The sequence below is a fragment of the Rhagoletis pomonella genome, unplaced genomic scaffold, assembly GCF_013731165.1.
Source record: "Rhagoletis pomonella isolate Grant_MI unplaced genomic scaffold, Rhpom_1.0 Rhpom_scaffold_00001, whole genome shotgun sequence".
NCBI classification, from domain to species: domain Eukaryota; kingdom Metazoa; phylum Arthropoda; class Insecta; order Diptera; family Tephritidae; genus Rhagoletis; species Rhagoletis pomonella.
The window spans coordinates 36,411,634-36,430,408 of record NW_023458555.1 but is presented as its reverse complement, the minus strand read 5'-3'; the positions used below and the strand labels follow the sequence as shown (position 1 = coordinate 36,430,408).

The 18,775-nt window shown below is 34.7% G+C and overlaps 1 protein-coding gene across 5 annotated transcripts in view; it reads right to left on the bottom strand.

Moving 5' to 3' along the window:
• Window positions 1–2,122: 2,122 nt before the first annotated feature.
• The window catches only part of LOC118743586 (maternal protein pumilio-like), a 549,911-nt gene continuing 533,258 nt past the window's right edge, over window positions 2,123–18,775 (bottom strand). For all 5 annotated transcript variants that reach the window (XM_036476359.1, XM_036476352.1, XM_036476370.1 and 2 more), the window contains 3 exons: window positions 7,645–8,889; window positions 7,394–7,562; window positions 2,123–6,059 (listed from right to left, as the gene is read on the bottom strand). In XM_036476359.1, coding sequence (XP_036332252.1) covers window positions 5,531–6,059; window positions 7,394–7,562; window positions 7,645–8,889 — 1,943 coding nt within the window. In that variant the 3' untranslated portion in view covers window positions 2,123–5,530. The remainder of the gene's footprint in view (window positions 6,060–7,393; window positions 7,563–7,644; window positions 8,890–18,775) is intronic.

The window sequence follows — 18,775 nt, the reverse complement described above, 5'->3', positions numbered from 1 at the left end:
TATCGAACATGTCCTGAGTGACTACAAAAATCTGATTGGAAGGTACTTGTTGCACCCAAGTTTTGAAGTTGTTTAGTTTGATGGAGTGAATCGAGAAAAATTGTCCGAACTGAATAAAAACACTATCAGGCAGGTTCTGCGATTCACTTTCTGGAGAATTTCAACCATTTTAAATATGACTTCAAAGTGACTTTGGTTGAAATTCACTCGAAAGGCAATCACAGAACTTGCCTGTATATTAAAAAAAAAAAACAGAATTGTGTCTGCACTTTCAACGGAATTTCCAAAATGAAATTGTAATGTCTCAAAGTTCCTCAAATTCTTCTGTAATTTTCAGTTAAATCTAAGGCAGTGTTGGTGGGCCACTTCCGAGGTACGCATGCAAAGCTGTGTTAAACTTTTTTCTAACTTCAAGTCTCTTTCGTGCAAATAGAGCTTTTAGTCATTCCTTAGAGCTTACGTAAAGCTCAACCTGCATGCTCTGTTTTTGGAAAAGGGCGTGCACAGGCCTTCTGGCCAATACCGATCTGTTACCATAGGAATTTTTTTGTTTCCAAAATTGTTGCATATACTTTAGATCCAAGCATTATATAATCAAAACTTCTCGCTGCTTTTGTTGTATTTCCTTTCTGCATCATTCAAGATTTTGGTAATAGCTTATGGGTAAAAGGTTTATAAATTGCATGTCTGAAAGTTACTAGGAAATTCCTAACATTCGCTATTTGCCAGCCAACTTAAGTTTATCAATATAATTACAATCGTTTTTCTCTTTCTACATGTGCTTGCCAATCTCTGCCACTTCCCCATACCTTTCGCTTCTTACGACTTCACTGTAAGTATATTCGAGCTGCAATAAATGCGGCAGTGTTACTTTTTTATGAAAGAGCATCACTTTCGACGCGGCAATTTGGGCGACTCTGTCAACTGCACGCGTTTATCACTAGCAAATCAAATCTTTTGCGCATGCTCATCGTGTTCATTTTTCGCAGTAATTTTACAAAAAAAGAATCTATTTTAATTTAAATATAACAAAATGTTAAAGTTTGCAATGCAGTCAAATGACGGTTGAGCTCATAGAGGCATGCATTTTTTGATGTTTTTTTTTTTTAGTTTAAAAGTTTATTGAGTCTCCATTGGTTTCACAAATTTTATCGAAAATCTGTTATCCTTTAAAATGTGCACTTTATTTAAGTTTGCCTTTCTACTTAAAGCATGCGCCATTTGACTCGTTGAGTGCCTACAAATTTTGAAATATTAATTGGTTCAATTAGAATTTTTTTTTGTTAAAAATTGTATTTGTTCCTATTAAGGTTTTCTTATCATCATTACAAAATTTTAGTTAGTTTATTTTACACAAAACATTTTGTTGTTAATACAATACACATACGTGTTTTAATCAGTACGCGCATACAAAAGTATATAAACGATTACACAGCAGTTGTTGCGCGTTGAGACGAACGAAAGTGCAGCGACGATGCCAGCCCTGCAGGCGTTAATTTCTAGCTGCAGTGGTTGTGCAGCGCGCCCGTTCTCAGTAGCACACAACGACCTAACTGCGTTATTGACAATTTTACATAAAGTTTTTACAATACAATACAATACAATGTTTACAATTTTGGGTTGAATTTTACATCAGTTTGTCGCACGCTAGGCTAGCAATTGTTTTTTTTTTTTTGTTTGTGATTTCGTTTTGACTTTACAATGTACACATTTTACACATGTTTTCACTTTTGAATGTTGAATGTTTTCTTTTCTTTTGCTTTTGCTTTTGCGTTTACATTTGCGTTTGTTTTTTGTTTTTGTACAATACATGTTTATTCGTATATATATATATGGTATAAGTAATTTTTTATTACAAAGTTTATATTAGATTACATTTTAGTTAAAATCAACACATAATCCTCATCGAGTTACTTCTGGGGGAGGCGTGTCCTATTGTGTATGCATGTCTCTGTGTGTGTGTGTATTCGAGTATACGTCATTTCTGCTGCTTTTAAGCACACACATTAGTTTCATTTTTTTTTTTTTATTACAATACAAAATTAAAATCTTGATATTATGCACGTCCGAAAACTTTAGCGTTTAATTTTTGCTTAGTTCATAAATTTGGTTCTTTGTTGTGTTTTTTTTTTTTTGTTGTCACATACCTTTAGCAGAAAATGCTGCTGTCTAGATATTTTTGCGCTTATAATTACTAAAATAATGTTTACAATTTCTCTTCGCATACCAGCAGCAGAAACTTGTGGTTTTATTTTATTACAATTTATTTATTGGCAAATGTTTGCTTGTTTCATTTTCTTGTGTTTAAAAAAGTTTCTTGTTGTTGTTGTTTTTGCTGCTGCATTCTAAAATCTAATAATATTACTGCTCTGCTTATATTTATAGTGGTGTGTTTACATACATATGCTAAATACTAAATATCTACGAGCGTATGCAAATTACAATATTTATATATGTATATTTTTCATTAATCACTTGTTCTCTTTTGCCCCTAGGGTCAACAAATGGTTAATATTTTGCGCACAAAGGGATTTTGTGTCAATGCAACGAGCGCTTGCGCGGCAGCGATTGATGCATGTATAAATTTGAGTGTAAACGAATACTCTGGCGGTGTGGTGAATTTCTTTTGTGAGCCTTGAATGCCGAAACTCGCAGCTTTCACGAGCTAAATAGTAAAATATAGTTTGTACAAGTTTTATTTTTATCTTTACGTGTGAGTGTGTGTGTTAATACTAAAAGGCGCATTTACAAATTATTTATACTTTTTTTTACAAATTATTAAAATCTTTTTGTTTTTACATAATATTACATCGTTTCTCTTTTTACAAAATATTACATATTTTTTTTACAAATAATTTCATTCAATTTACTGTATGGAAACGAATTTTTATGGTTCTCAACGGCAATTATAACTTCGAATTTGCTTCCGTTTTTTAATAAATAATTATTTACATGCGGCGAAATGGATTTTTGGTTGTGGAAAAGCATAAAACTGGTATGCAATACAGTTGATGGATTTTTTACAGCGAATTTTTTTGGTTGCAAAAAAGTAACGGTACTTCGTTTTACCATTTACAAGTGCTATGTGAACAAATATTTCCAAAAACTATAAAACAAAACTAAAACGATTTGTTAATTTAATTGTGATTTTCTTTTTAATTCGTATGAACGATTTATTCGCATTAAATTGTAGTTAGAGCTGATTTTAACAAATCGATTGCTCCGTTACGAGCAAATAGTATTTGCAATTAAAATTTCGGGTATTTTCGGGTACCATTTTTAAAATTATTACATAAAGTGAAAGCTAGCTAAATTTTGAGGAAACAATAGAAAAATTTATTAAAAATATTTTTAAAACAGAATATACATTTTTTGTTCGTGCTTATGCAGCAACTGTAGCTTATTAAACGTTTTTAAATACGAATTATTTTGCTCGCTTAAAAACCGCACTTTTCATCACTGAACTAAACATTGCTCATTATCCAAAATTAAAAAAAAAAATGTTTTTCACAAAAACATTTGCATAACAGCCGGCAGCCTATAGAAGAAAAATCAATACGAAATCAATTATAAACATTGAAAATTTTTTTGGCGCTTTCGCTTTCACAAGAATTGATTTCCATAAGATTGCTTTTGTATGAAATTTTATACTCGATTTATCCTTTTTTGGGTTAATGAAATTTTTACATGAATTTTTATGAACATTTTTACATGCATTTTTATACATCATTCTAGTTACTCACAAAAACCGACACCAACGCCTCAAATGCTGCCAAAACTAAAAAAAAAACCCTCGTTCAACGCAAAAATCCCATTTGTGCGCACAAACAAGTGCTTAATTGTGAGTTTGGTTTCTTTTTTTTTTTCTTTAAATATACAAAAGTCCTTTGTGTTTCCTTTGCATTTCGCATTATTTGCGTCAAGTTATTTGCGCTCTAACAAAATGCAAGAAATTAAAATTACATACGAATGCTACTTTTAATGTTTGCGTGCTAGCGCTGTGTGTCTTTGCTTTTATCTTGCAATATAATATTTAAATAAGTGTGTGCGTGTGTGAGTGTTTTTCTTTATGTCTGTATGTGTGTTTTGTTTGTTTGCTTGCATTATTAATAAATGTCATGCGAAAGTCTTCTAAAATAATTACACTTAAAACATCAGCACTAAACACTAACAATATAAATTAAGGCGTTCCTGCCCGCAAAACGGCTCTTTCGTATGCCTCGCCACCCAACAACTCATCATTCATAACACAGCATGCGCTATTATCAGCACACGACTACTACGTTCGACTCCGTTATGCCAACGAGCAGCGCGTGAGGAAAAGCGCACACCGAGTGTTTTGGGTTGCCTGTGGATGGGCAATTATTGAACGCTACTAAAAAAAATGATTTTTTACAAATACATAGTATACACTTTATAAAACTAAACTTGTTTGCTTGTTATATCTTTCTTGGTTTCTTGTTTAATTACAAATCTTTTTATCTTTTACTTCTTCTTCTATTCCTTCTTATAATCGAGTGCTTGTGTGTGTGTTGCACGCTTTTACTTCTTCTTTTTACGCTTCATTTGTGTGTGTTCTCTCTCCTGATGCTTTTCAGTTATTCGTTTTTCTCATCAATTTAACAAATTTTATTAGCAACATTCGTTTGATTGACTTTTGAATATATGAAAAAAGGGTGCGCGCTTGCGCTACAAAAGCCTTAAACGAATGCGCTGTACTTAAGCGACGTTGCTGTTTTTATATCTTTTAATTTTCTTAGCTCAAAACTTCTTCTTTGATAAATTTGTTTGTTCTATTCTTTTTTTTTTACAAATACCCTTGAATGTGTGTTTCGTGTTCTGAACGTATGAACGGTCCTGTTTTCTTAGTTCTTGCCAACTTATATCTTTTAAAATCGAGTTGCTGTAGTAAGTTTTCTACAATTTTCTTCAACGATTTTGATGCTTTTACATGGCGTCTAAAAATCGAGCGCCACTTTTTACTTTCGTGTGCAAGCAGTTCAGTGCTTTTGGCATCATTTTATTTTTTCTTTGTTGCTCTTCTCTAATTAATTTTCACTTTATAAAAACTACAATGCATATAAACATGCGCTACATTGTTTTCTGTTTCTGAGATTCTTTTTGCAAATTTCATTTTCCGCGCTTTTGGCGTATATTTCGCGTTTTGCTTGCAAGTATTCTTTTTCATTTGATTTGTGTGTGAGTGTGTGTTTGTTCGTTTTTCTGTTTGGGAAGATTTTAAAATCTAATCTAAATAAAATCGCGAAAAAATACAGCATCTTAAAACTAAGTTACACATTCAAATTATATATAGCAAGTTCCTGCTTTACGCTCGCATTTTGCTCACATTTACTTCCTACTTAATACATGTATGTATAAACTAATAAAACTGTGTTCTTTCTCTTTTCATTCTCTTCTAAATTTTTAATATTTCTTATTCTTCTCCTTTCTCTCCACTTGTACTGCATATCATGCATTCGCTTTTCTATGCGCTTCTATTTTGGCTTTTGTTCTGTACACCGCCCACTCTTTACAATATTACACCGTTGGCAGTGGGTGGTCCAATGGGTCCCAGACCGCTGTTGACAGCTGTCACTACCGATGTGGCACTGCTGCTGTTTGTCGATACGGTGCAAGATGATGCTGCTGGCGATGTCTGACCCACCGCTGTGACACTAATACCATTCTCTTGTATCATGATGGGCGCACCGACCGTAAGGCCGGCAGTCATGCAGTTTGTTGGCGTGGTAATGGTCAGTCCAGCCGCTGTACTGCAAGCGGCTGCTGTGGTTGCGGTTAAGATGCTAGTGCTGCACGCAATCGACGATTGCGATGGTGAGGCGATTGTGGTGCTTGTTGTAGTAATTGGATTGGCTGTCTTCATGAAATACTTCTCCAGTTTGGCATTGATATGCTTGCCGTAGGTGTATTTGCGTAATGCAGCCATATGTGGGCGTATCTTATTCATTAGTTTTTTCAATTGTGTCGGCTCTGAGACGTCGATCATTTTCTGCACCACATAGTTGGCATATTGATCCTTCATCATGACGTGCAAGGCGCTGGGGGAAGAGGAGAACATTAATTAAAATTAATATTTAAAAAAAAAAAATCTAGAAATAGTGGAGAGCCTGTAGAAAAGAAAGCTACATATCGACGATACTTTGGTAATACCACGTACATATGTACCCCAAAACGCTCCCAAACAACACTCTTTAACAAAAAAAAACTCTATTAATAACAAAAAAATAATAATTTTTGATAACTTTTTGATCTGAGCATCAAAAATCAACTGTAGGTTTCACCAGCAATTTAATAGAAAAATAATTTTTCATATTAGATAAATTGAAAAAAAAAATTTCACTTAAGAATAAATATAATGAATCATAGTATTTTAAGGCCTATTTCGAATTAAATTTAAAAGACGCGAAGTAGTCGTGATTTCTGTGATAAGCGGTTTTGCCAAACTCCCGTCGATATGTACATGGTTTGGAATTTTTTTTTCCAACCAACACTCTTTACATCTACAAAATTTTGCAAGCGTATAGTTAAAATTTGTACTCTAAATATGAATTTATGTTTCAACTATGCGCTTGCAAATTCAGCAAGCGTTTAATATTGTAAGCGACCTAATAATTTTATAAGCGATTCCCAGAAAATAAAAAAGATATTATTTTACTACAAATTGCAGCTTTGCTTACAAATTTCCTTCGAGAGGATAAACTTTGTCAGTACAAATTCGTTGAATTATAGTTGTAAATTAGATTTTGAGATTTTGAGAAATATAACTGGAGAACAGTGTGAGCCAGGTATATATCTCGGGGTTTTCGGTCGCGTGGAGCTGACTCTAATGAGTTTTTATGCTGTTGCTATAACATTTTGAAAATCTCAAAAGCTTACAAATTTATATATATTTGATTCGAGTCTACTTTGGGAAGTTAAAGGGAACGTTTACAAAATTTGAAAACGTTTTGCGGTTGCTGGAAATCTAAACATATTTAAGCGTTAAAAAATGAAAAATCTTCTGAAAATTTAACTAACTCCAAAACCTTGCGAACACCCTAATTAGCTTTTGATTTTACTAAGCGCTTACAAATTCAGCTAACATTTATTGTTGTAAGCAGGCATCAAATTTTGTAAACAGCATTGAAAAATAAAATCATATAGTCTAAGCAAAGCCTGTCCATGGCTAAATATCTCAAAAAATTTATTCAGGGCTTTTGTTTTGACCAAATTATTATTTGAGCGATGACTGTGAAAGAAAGAAAATTTACGAAGGTTTTCTACTGACTGAAAAAAGCTTAAAATTCATTACACATTTTACTTCTTTGCAGAAGCGACTTTTCACAAAATATTTATCGTCAAAAATAACTAGAAGCGCATTTTCGATCCTTACTTGTCATTAAAAGTGCACACTTCATCGATGAGAGCGGTGCGTTCGCCGCGTGTGGCATGTGTGACACACTTCTCCACTACATTCGACGCGAATTTATGCTGCGACAAAACCAAAACCTTTCCACGCACGCCGTTAATAAGTATTGATTTGTCTTCGGGTTTGCCGTGTTCTGAAAAACGATAAATAAGTTAGTCATATTTACACAAAACTTATATCTAAGTGTAAAGTTTTTAAATTTTCACCACACTCACCCAGCACATGTTGTATAACATAATTGCCATACTGATCCTGTATCAGTTGCTCGGTGTGCTCGTGCAACTCATCCAATATGGGTTGTGTCTGCTCGGAGGTGCAGTGCTCCAGTATACGTTGTATGACTCGACAGCCATATGGGTGTGTGCTTAGCGTGTATACCTGACCCTTGAAGGCATTTATAACAAACTGCAGCGCCGATGGATCCACGCATTCGATGCACTTTTGCACCACATGATTGCCATTCTGGTCTTTGACACATTTCAATACATTACCATCCAGCTCAAGGACGATCTCTCGCTGCTGCTCCGATGTAATACTCTCCAGCGCCTTCTGTATGACACGGCAGCCATACATTTGCAAAGCCAACTGCAACACATGCCCTTTCACCTGCATGCCCAGTGTGTTCTTTTGCTCCGGTGTGCCAAACTCAAAGAATTTCTGTATAACATAATTGCCGAAAACGTCGGTCATCAAGCTGAAGGCGGAACCTAAAATCTCACTAAACACCAGTTGTTTCTCGGCAGCGGTGGCGCGTTCCAATTTCTGCTGTATGAAGCGCGAGCCATGCTGATCCTGCGAAAATTCCACAATATGATTGGCCAAATCGCGTAATTGTAAGTTGGGATAGCGCTGATTGCGGAAATCCTCGAGCAGTCGCGACCGTCCTGGTTGCGGTGCACCAGCTGCAGCGGCAGCGGCTGCAGCAGCAGCAGCAGCAGCAGCGGACACATTTAGGCCAGCGGCAGCAGCTGCTGCATGACGTGATGAGGCAGCGGCAGCAGCAGCAGCTGCAGCAGCGGCTGCACTACCCGGAATGGCCAGCTTTGAAAAGAGTGAACTACTCGAACCGAACATATTGCCAGCGGCTGCAGCGGCAGCTGCTTGTGCTGCAGCAGCAGCTGGTGGCAGGCCAACACCACCGACAGACATTTGTTGACGATACTTGGTTTCAGCGCCAGGTGCGCGATTAGTGACGAGGCATGATTGTGGCGGCGGCGGTGTAATGGCTGCCCCAATCGGGCTGGCTGAAGCATTGGCGCCCAGCGCGCCATAGCTGTTGGTCATAGCTCCGGGCCATTTGCCGCGTGCAGCAGCAGCGGCAGCGGCGGCGGCAGCGGCAGCCGCTTGTAGAGTGGTGGCGGTGCTGTTATTATAATCCACTGCCGAGGGGCTGAAGGCGGATGTGTTGCGGTCGAAGGAGTCGCGGCGACCGGTCAGCGAGTTGGTGTTCAATGCGAGGCCTGCGTGAGAGAGGGAGAGAGGTATGGAAGAGATGGAAGTACATATGTAAGTACGCATTGTTTAAAATTAATTAACATAAAAGAGAAAATTTTACGCATTTAGTATTGATGTAAGAGATGCTGTAGTGTATGTACATATTTGTATGAACGCAGGTTTTGCAACTAATCCTTAGCAAATGCCATCTATCACGTTTTGTATTATTCCACTTTACTAATAAATTTATTTACATTACGAAGAAGAAGCAGTTTCTAAGAAAATAATGTATATTTGTAAATACATTAGGGTGGATCACTCTAAAAAAAAATCGATACTGCCTTCGCTTTGGATTTATTATTAAGAATACATTAAGAAAATATTAAGATTTACCTGAGCTGGAGTTATTTGGCTGAGTGGAAGATCAACCTATCTCGACAGCCAGTTCGAAAACGCCCAATCTCATAAAACTTTTCAAAAACGCCACACTTAAGAATTTGGTTCAAAAACGCTCTATCTCAAATTAAAATGTATTGAAAATATGTTGAGATAGAGCATTTTTGGATCGGCACCTGAATAGGATTTTTTTGCAACGAATTCTGAAATAGGGCATTCTTGAAAAGTTTTGTGAAATAGGACGTTTTCGAATTAGCTGCCGAGATACTTAGGTCGATCTACCACTCAGCCGCCGATATGTATGCAAGTAGAATTAAAAATATATATGGCTGCTTAAATGTAATTTAATTTTTTAAGGTTAAACAAAAAAAATCGTTTTTATTATAGTACAGAAAAGAAAGTTTTGTTTAAGTGGAACTGCTTTGCTTTTTGCAGTTTCAAATTTGTAAGCACATAGTCCGCAAGATTTTAAAGGTCATGGAGAATTTAAAATACCATGTGCTCACAAATTCAGCGCAATTTAAACTACTTAAAAATTAAAAATTTTGTAAGCACCTACTAAAATGGAAAGCAGATGCCATTCCAGGTCTATTGCAATGTAGGCTTACAAAATTTTAATATACTAGCTAGCATTAAATTATGAAAATATATAATATCAAAATTATATTGACATAAAAACATTGCTTTGAATGTCGACTTATTATAGCATTGATAGCACTGACCAATAAAACATTTGCAACAAAACAATTTGTTCATAATTGAAATCTCAAAGGATGCGTGAAAGCGTACAACAATGTACATACTTTGCATGTAAGTCAAGCAGCAAGAAACCAAATGGTCCGGAAACCGGTAACAAATGCATTATTTATTTGCATGAATTTATTGTGATATTCGGAGCGGATATGAAGCGACACAATGGCTGCTTGATTTAATAAATAAAAGTGTTTGTGCGTATGTGCACATGTGTATATACATACATACTTGATTTTCAGCGATTAAGACTATTATTTATTTAAAGCGGAAATTATTTTTGTTACTGGCGTGAAATTATTGTCTTAAATAATATAAAAATTTGAGTAGGCATCGAAATAATAAATCGATAAACTGAATTCAATAAACCGTATCTCCATATGTATGTACACATAAGTATAACTGAGCAGCCGCATCAATTTTTTCAATAGTATTTTTGAATAATTTTCCTACGAACAATTTTTTTATCTACCTACGAGTATTTAATACCACAAAATAATACATACATATATACTATTTATTTATGTATGTTGTATAAAATTTATTGAAAAATTTAATGCAACAAAGAGATACATAAACACAACCTCAATCATTTGCAGGCGACAAACCTGAATGGAAGAATCTGCATTTTTACGAAGAAATATGAGCGCCCGTGTCCATGACAGCTACATGAACACATACATACATATATACACATGTATTGTACATGCATATCAACTGCCAAAAGCATATGTAAACACTTGCAAATTATTATATTGTATTGCATTGTATTTATTAAAACAACATATTGTTGGAAAATTAAACAAATGATGTCAAAAGAATGGCTAGCAGGATGCTATTCGTAGTTATTAGTTAGTATTTGGTACAAAATGCAACTACTCGAACATCATAAGTAATCTAAGTCTGCTGAATGCACATGAGTTAACATTTCAAAAGATTTAGAACAGATGTTTCGTTGTATCAAAAAATCTTTATTATTGTGAATATATTTTGCAAGCATTATTTGCATTTTGTCAGCAATTATTTTATTGTTTTTATGACATACTTGGTATGCCAATAAGTTGTGTGCTTACAAAATTTTAAAGATTATAGAAAAGGGAAATGTAGAAAATAAATAGCAAGCAATTTAGTGAATCAACTAAAAAAAAAAACGAACACTGAAATCAATGAGAAAGAAAATATAAGAAGTTAAAATAATAAAATCTGCACTGTATTAAATAAAATAGCAAAAACTCATGAGCGCATAAAACTCTTACGGAAAATTTGTAAGCAACTAGCTAAGGGCGCGTAAAATTGCCTGCAGGATACTGTAAAGTTGATAAGCATACACAAAAGCCGAGCTGAAGTAAATATCATGTCAAACAACTTTATACTTAAGTATAAATGAAGTCGCATAGTTTATTGTAAACCCTGTTACCTAAGAAATTTCTCAATGAAAGCGTATAGCTAAAACTGACAAGTTATGAACTTGAGCTTGTTAAAATTTCTAAAATTTCTTACATATGAAACGAGTATGTTAGTTCATTTAAGGTCATGATCACAGTACAAAATTAATTATTATCAAAAGTTTAGCCATCGATTTGTATATTCAGACTGTGCCTCTAAGCAGAAATCACACGATTTGAACATTTGTACAGATTTTAAATTTTGACAGTCACAGAGCGGCGTTGTCAAGAAATTTGTGTCGAGAAAATGTACAAATCGTGTGATCCAATTAAGATTTTAATTTTTGTATCTGATTTCCAATTTTCGAATTGTGCTGAATTATTATTAACAGTGGCTTACAACGAGCTGTGAAACGCATGCTAAGTGCATTAATTGTTGTAAGAACTCGCTGCTACACACACTTGTAAGCACTTAATTTGAGCATGTTAAATTGTAAGCAGAATATGAAATGGAATTCAGTGCTTTCTTACTTTATAAGCACTACTTGAAATATATAAACATTTTGGCAAGGCTCTACGAAAATTTGTAAGCACTTAACTCAATATTGAAATCTAATTCAGCATATTTTTGCATTGTAAGCTTTACATACAATTTTTAAGCTTTATAAAATTTGTAAGCAAGCATCATCATAAGTAAAAAACATAACCAATAATATAGTATCTGATATGTTTAGACTTTCTATGAGCCTTAGATAATTTTTACATAATACACTCAAAATTTGTAAGCAGAAAGTTTAGGGAAACTTACGTTGCTCGCAGGATACTATAAGCAAACAAATATAAACAAGCTGACAAAACTGACACGACGAAGTTAAATCCAGCGCTTTTTTGCCTTGTAAGCAGTACTTTAAATTTGTAAGCAAGCAAATTAAAATAATAAAGATAACACATAATTTAGTATTCTAGATGCCTAAACTATCTACAAGCTTTAATTTATATAAATCAAATTTAAAATTTGTAGGCAGCAAGTTCGGAGAATCTAAAGTTATGCGTAAAATAGTAAAATTAAGCAAATATAAACAAGCTGACAAAATTTACGCAGCGAAGCTTAATTCAGCACTTTTGATAACCTTATAAGCGGCGATAAAAATTTTTAGAACAAGAAATTCACTAAAAATTACACACATTGACTGTTATGGAGTTCACCACCAAAGCAGCTGCATTAACTTGATTAACTTTACGACATTTCAAATTTGAAGTACAATAATTCCACTATTCTTATACCTAAGACAGATAAAACTCAAGTTTAGTTATCTATGCATGACGCCAATTTCGCTACTTTTAAGAATGTACTCGTGGAGAGAGGAGAAATGTTAATTGAGTGCGGCGAAAACTTGGGGTTGCGTTAAGTGAGTAAGCAGAGAGAGAGTCGATGAGGACAGCAGCTTACGACCCTTAATTGTTTACTTTATTACAATCGTTTAAATTGTCTTTTATATATTTGAAAGTGTCTATACAGAACTATGCACTTCCATACATATGTATAATAATGTGCCTCTTTCTGAATATGCCAAGGCCATATGTAAACTTATAAGTATCCATGCAATGATGCATTTTATATTGTCATTTGACAAAGAGCAATAAAATAAAACAACGACACGTTTAAGCGAGGGGCAAGTATATTCACAGAAGAGCAAGAGGATTTGTTACACAAATGAATGCATACAATTTAAAAGGGAATTATTCATTTGCGATACGACTGGCAAGTCTTACACAAAAAGGGAGAGAGTCTGAAGCACTTACTCCCTATTCAAATATAGTAAGATAATAGGCAAACGTGCCACTGAAACCACAGGAAAGAGCGTACGAACGAGAATGTGGATAGGACTATGGGCTCAAAAGTGTCGACTGTGGCATAACAATTAAAGCCAAGTGCACACAAGAATACTCGAGTGCATGTTTGTGTGTAATTTTGAATGTATGAGAAAAGTAGGATAAACGCAGGAGTATTCTACAGGCAACAGGCTGCTATGAGCCAAACTGGAATTCACATAAGACTGCAAGACAAACGTTCGTTCAGGAGCTTAGCTGTACCTGTAAACATAAGTATGCATGCATGCAATATCAGTGCAGAGGGGCACAACTGTTTGCTGCTTGCTGCTAGCTGCTACTGTTCCTATGCCAATTGTCACTTACAATGCAAGTGACATTGCTGTTGTTGTTATGGCTGCAGACGAGTCGCTAACATTGCATAAGGCACGTGTTGGTTACAGGCCGATAGTAAATGCAATTGCAAACCGTAAAAAAAAAATTGAAGGAAAATTGCAAATGCGAACGGCAAAATAACAGATGAAGATAAATATGGCGAAGCAGGCTTTGATGTAGTACAATGCAAAGAAGAAAATACTTTGCTAGTATCAGACGTGACAAAAACTGCATACAGTTACGATGTGGCGCATTAACTGCCAATCCAAAACAACCAAACGCCATGCGAATATGAAACGAGGAGCAAGGAGCAAAGCAAAATTGTATTTATAGTACAGGAGTGACAGTTGGAGCAGTGAAAGTGGATAACGCGCCACAGTCGCAACAAGAGACGCAGCATTGCCGCAATATGAATGGCACCAGGGGCAATTTGTGCAACAATGGCAAATGCAGCCAACCACAAATAAACTCTCACACACACACACACCCACCCACCCACCTATGCAAAATGCGGTAAAGCAGACAGTTGACGTTTACGCTGAAGCTGGTAGAGGTAAACAGTAGACGCATGCACCTTTGTGCCCACCACCAGCAGCATCACACTGAAGAATCATGCGCATGCCACACGCGGCAAGTTACATGTTTTAAGCGTTTCTAAAATTGTTGTATGTTGCAGTGTAAGGGCAGTGTTAGGTGCAAGTACATATTAGCAGATTGAGTGCGAGCGTGTGTGTGTGAGTGATACTTAACGTAAGTGCAGCAAGCAACAAATGTTGTGTGGGGCGCTTGAAAACAAACGAAGTGGGTGGTGGGTGAGCTTGCCATGCAGACTTGCATGCTACACAGACTTACATACGTACATGTATATGTACTAGGTTTGACATGATTGGAGGCACATACTCTATGCCGTATATGCAATCTATTCGACATGTATGTACAAGCATATGAATAATGATAAATAATACAAGTGAATTAAAATTCCAGACAACGAATGTGCCTAGAAAGTGAGGCTGTTGAGCGAATGAGCAAGAATGTTAGGGAGTAATGATTTCCTGAATTATGCATACGCAGTGAAGAGCACACATATAAAAATTTATAAAAAAAGCTTACATCTTAAAGTAGCTGCAAATTTTTTTACAAGCGCTGCGATTTCCCCGAACATCTGATAGGTTGCAAGTTGTGAATATGCATTGACTGCCATATTTAAAGTATTGCTTACAACTTTTAAGTTAGTGTTACAGCAGAAATATGCGTTTAATTTTGTAAGCAACCTGGTGTAGATTACGGGGATGCTTGCGCTTACACATTGAAAGTAGTGCTTACAAGTTTTTAGGAAGGTTAAGTGGGGAAAAGGAATTTTAATTTTGTAAGCAGTTTGTTTTTGTTAGCACACTTAGATTAGAGATACTGACTTACAGCTTGTTGACAAAATATGTACATACATACATACACATTAGAGCCAAAAGAGCCTACATAAAAAATAATTGAGTAGAAAGAAGGAACTATAAGTAATAAATAAGGCCTAAAGAATGTACACGAAAAAAACTGGTCACAGTTAAAACGTTCTAAAACCTATAAATATATTAATGGAATTCAACGATATTTACATATATTTACATCTAAACTTAGTTTTATTGAAATTCGTTAAAAAAGAGTTAATTCTCCTTGTAATAAGCAAACGATCGCAATTTTGACTTTATGTCCTTCATTAGCCCTCGCACAGAAGTTTCAGTGATTTCCTTGGAAACCAGCTGCCATTTATTTTTGAATTGTTGTGCGTTTTTTACAGCTTTGTGGGTCTTAAGAAGTTTGGATTTCATAACGGCCCAGTAGGTTTCGATCGGCCGATGCTCTGGACAATTAGGTGGATTCACCTCTTTTGCTACAAAATACACTTTGTTTCTATGTTACCATCCTAAAGCCATTTTTCCGTAATGACATATCGCGAGATCAGGCCAAAAAAGCACTGGATCTTTATGAAGCCGTATAAGAGGTAAAAGTCGCTTTTGCAGACACTCCTTAACATAAATTTCTTGGTTAATTATACCAGTGCTTACAAAAGGATCACTTTTGAAGCCGCATTGGCAAATTGCCTGCCAAATGAGAAACTTTTTGGGAAATTTGTCAAACTTTTTGTTTTTATATTTATCTGCAACATTGCCTCTTTTATTTGCAGTGTGAAATTCGCGGCCCCGGATTTGTTTAAAATCGGCTTTTACGTACGATTCGTCATCCATAACAATACAGCCAAATTTTTGTATGAGGCTGTCGTACAATTTCCGAGCACGTTGTTTCGCCAACAAATTTTGCTTACCGTTGCGATTAGGTGCTACATTCACTTTGTAAGATCGTAGTCCTGCTGTTTTGCATACTTTTTGTATATACGAAGACGACATGTTTAATTTTTTGCCGACATCTCTTACCGAAAGTCCAGGATTTTTCTTAAAAGCAGATAACACTTCCTTTGCCTTAATTTCGCAAGCAAATCCTTTTTTTCTGCCACTACCAGGGTTCCTTTTTAAAGATAAACATTCATTGTATTTTTTAAGCACATAAGTAACGGTAGACTTTGGAAATTTTAGCTTTTTTGCGATGTCGTTATGGAACACGCTGGGATTTTCCAGCTTTTTGCGCAATATTAACTCGCGATCGATTTCTTTCTTGGTCCTCATTTCTACCCTGATTTTTGTTACTAAAAAGAAATGATGCAGTAAGGTGGAAAATGCTTCCAGCTTTTTAAGTGTCTACCGATTTTTATTTTAATGTTATGATTAACCGAGCTATGCTTGGTTATGTGCGACCAGTTTTTTTCGTGTACATTCTTTATTACCGAAAACTTCAATGCGCCTACGTGATGCTGCCTATTATAGCCACAGATAACTAAAGGGGCGTTATCGTTTCGATTCCAGTAATGAATTAAAATTGTACCTAAATATTTTTTTAATGTCAGTTAGACCTATAAGGCCTCATAAAATCTTTGCTTATAGGTTTTAATTAGAAAACATTTAAATAACGTTATCATTTTGATATAAATTTGTTTGAAGAAAATGCTCCTAGTAACCACGTCAATGAAGTTAGGAAAGCGTCAATTACGAGTATCAAATGGTGCTTACAAGTGTTTTTAAAGTTTAAGCACAGCACCGATAGTTAGATTTTGTAAGCAGTTTGTGTTTGTTAAAGTACTTGCAGTTGAGATGTTTGTAGTGTAGGTGCTGACAAAATGTACACACTGCTTATAAGCTTTGTGGCACTTGAGAAAATTTGCGCTTTTATTATATACGAATGTTAGTTATGCAAAGAATATTGTGTTAAAACTAATTTCCCGCCCCAAAAAGCGAAGCGAATTCCATTGTCTGTTTTTTAATTTGACTTTATCGCAAAAAGTTGAAAAAAAAACATAATTTTTCAAACACTTTTTATTAGCGGTAATAACCGCATAACGGTTGCATTATTCAAATCATTATCCACACAGCCAGCCAAACCACAAAAGACATCTACCCAGCTGAAAATGTAGTTGCCAAAGTTTTACAAGTGTTATTAGCTTTATGGCACATAACTATCTACTTATACTACATGGTATGACACGTTAAATTTTCGCATTACGTACAACAAGAACAATAAGTGGTTGGTTCGGCACACATAACCAAAAATTGAAGCCATTTGAATTCAAAGATATTTTTACCATAAAAGCCAAACACAATGATTTCAAAATACATACAATGTACATACATACATAGCATATATGTAGTTATCCACATAGTAATTCGCACTAAGAGTCTGCACTGGCTGACTGCGTTTGCAAGATTATGTCAAAAATGCTGCTGATATGACAGCCATGTCAAGGTTATGCCGTTTAATGTTGTTAAGTAGGTGTCAAAATGTTGGCAGTGCTTTTTCCTTACTACTACCTATGTACATACATATACGCCACAGCCAAAGCGACAACAAAACAAATTGAAATGAAAGGTACGAGTATGTGGTGGCGATAGTACAGATTGTTATGGTAGTTAAGCCATGCCACCTCAACAAAATGTGTGGCGGTGTAGTCATCCCACTTCTGCTGAGCAATAGAAAATGCGACACAATGGCATTTGTTGCCAAAGTGAATGGAAACGTTTGCATATCCTAGTTTGGGGGTGCAGACTATGCAAAGCTTTGCAGCATCACCCCTTCAGTGACAGTGACAACAATGGCAACTGTGAAAGCAAAAATTCAAATGAATGTACATACATATGTTTGTATGCACCTATTGTCAGAGATGTTGCTGGAATGCAATTGAGAGTGCACACAAATACATAAACACAAAAACAATATGTATGTAGGGATGTATGCAAATATAATATCGACCAAAGATAACAACAAACATCTCCACTTAAACACACAAAAGTCATAATCCACTGTCAAAAAAGCATGCTATTCTTTACACAACCTCACTTGATACACACATAATTAACCGTCATGTGGTCGGGATTGAAAACTATAGTAAGGAACCAGAACCAGTTTACATTTGTAGCCAGCGTGCATTTGTATGGAAAATCATTTAAATAAATGAAAAACACAGTTTCGCTAACTGTTATACACACTTGTGTTTTTGGATTGCATTGTTTTTAAATTAAAAATATATATTTTTAATTTAATTTAAATTTTAGAAACCTATTTTATGTATGTTTTATTTAATTTCTTTCTCTCTTAATTAATTTTAATTTTTTTTTTTATTATTTATATGTTATTTTTTTAAAAGAATAATATTTTTATAAATTTACTTTATTTCTGGTACCTTATTTCTTTTGTCTTAGTTTAGGTTTCTTTTAGTTTTTAGATTTTATCGTTTAAAAAGAATGTTTTGTGACTTTAATTTAATATTTCGTAACGTATTTAAAAAAATTTCTTTGAACTTTTAGATTTTTTTATTTAACTTAATTTCTAGAAACTTATCTTATTTGGCTTTTCCTTCTTTTAATTTAATTTGTTTTACTTTTGTTAATTACATTTCCTTTTAATTTTAATATATTATTGTTTAACATTTTTTTTTAATTTAATGCTTTTAATTTTTAGATTTTGTTTTAAAAATATATTATTTTTTATATTCTTAAGTAGCAGTTTCATTTTTTTGGTTTAATTTTTTTCTAAATTAATTCTTAGATTGTAGTGTTTTGAAGAGAACACATTTTTTTTT